This window comes from Acyrthosiphon pisum, chromosome X, assembly GCF_005508785.2.
Source record: "Acyrthosiphon pisum isolate AL4f chromosome X, pea_aphid_22Mar2018_4r6ur, whole genome shotgun sequence".
NCBI lineage: Eukaryota > Metazoa > Arthropoda > Insecta > Hemiptera > Aphididae > Acyrthosiphon > Acyrthosiphon pisum.
Window position 1 is genome coordinate 27,068,193 of NC_042493.1, and position 1,522 is coordinate 27,069,714.

The window sequence follows — 1,522 nt, forward strand, 5'->3', positions numbered from 1 at the left end:
TCTTATACTTTACCGTGCGAGAGTTATATTTACATCGAGGGAACAATAACCAAACCTACAGAAATAACTGACGAGATTAGATTTATAAACAACGGACTGGCATTTCTTTTCTCTGAAATGAAATATGAAATAAACGGAAATCAAATTCAAAAACTCGTCAATCCGGGTATATCGACCACATTAAAAGGATATTGCTCGTACAATAAAACAAATATTTCTTCACACCAAAACGCTGCCTGGGACAATGATTTAAAAAATGTTAATAAAGATTTTATTGATAGCGGTAATTTTAACGGATGTATTAATCTTAAACATTTGTTTGGTTTTTGTGAAGATTATAAGCGAATTTTAATAAACTGTAACCAGCAACTCATATTAAATAGAGCGTCGATCGATTTAAATGCAATCAAACAGTATAAAAATAATGAAGTTGTGGCAGACGCTCCTAAACTAAAAGACGTTAAAATAAACATAACAAAAATATTGTGGCGGATGCCTATAGTGAGAGTTAGCGATAGAGAAAAAATTCGATTGTTGAAAGTAGTCAACAGTCAAAAACCCCTGACATGTGCATTTAGATCGTGGGAACTGTGTGAATATCCATTTTTACCTCAAAACACTTCGCATTCGTGGAAAGTAAAGACATCGAACAAATTAGAAAAACCTATGATATACCTAACTGGATACACACTGATCGAGCAGCCACATGGGTAAGGTACTGACCGTCCGTCGATGTCAAACATATTGTTTGTTGAAGTACCGACCGTCCGTTGATGTCAAACATATTGTTTGTTGAAGTAGGTAGTTTTTTTTCAACTATTTTTTTTTCAACTATTTAGAGAAACACGATGCTAGGTGAAAATAGATATTATGTTAGTAAGGATAGTGAGCATATGGTTTTTCTGAAATAATATAAACTGATGTATGGTAATAAGGAAAATATTATTTATAAGTTCATTTTTAGTTCAGGTTTCTTATTCTATGTAGTATAAAACGAGAAGTGTCGAAGTCGAAATCTAAGTAGGTAAGAATGGTTAGGACATTTAACGTCCAATCCCATTTCTAATTTTTCCCTAATGCGTTCGGAATCGAAAATCGCAAATTCTCCTGAGTCCATATAGTAACTGCATAATGATATAGTACTGGGTATGCCTCCTGATTGTTCTAGATGAGTGTAATAACTCACGAAACGATAGTTGAATCTATAATAAATTATCTGATATTAGTAAATCTAATCATATTATCTACAATATTTGAATTATATTCGTATGTTTAAACTTACTATAACCTCATCTTCAGGAATCGATCGATCATAATGACTTTCACGCATCAACATACACAAAACTCTCATTTCTACATTGCACCGTACAGAAACCGATCTCGCATGTGCTGACCATATCCTCTTCTTCTCACCTGAATTATTTATAAGTAAATATTCTTGATGCAACCGTCTTAAATAAATTATAGTGTCAGGGTTAGCTGACCGAACGACCGGCGGCTCAATTATCTCACTGAATAAAAA

At 33.2% G+C, this 1,522-nt stretch overlaps 1 protein-coding gene across 1 annotated transcript; it reads left to right on the forward strand.

Moving 5' to 3' along the window:
• The first annotated feature begins 117 nt into the window (after positions 1 to 117).
• Positions 118 to 714, forward strand: LOC107885740. Its single transcript, XM_016809420.1, has one exon. The coding sequence runs from the start codon at positions 118 to 120 to the stop codon at positions 712 to 714; it is 597 nt and encodes a 198-aa protein (XP_016664909.1).
• The last annotated feature ends 808 nt before the right edge of the window (positions 715 to 1,522 follow it).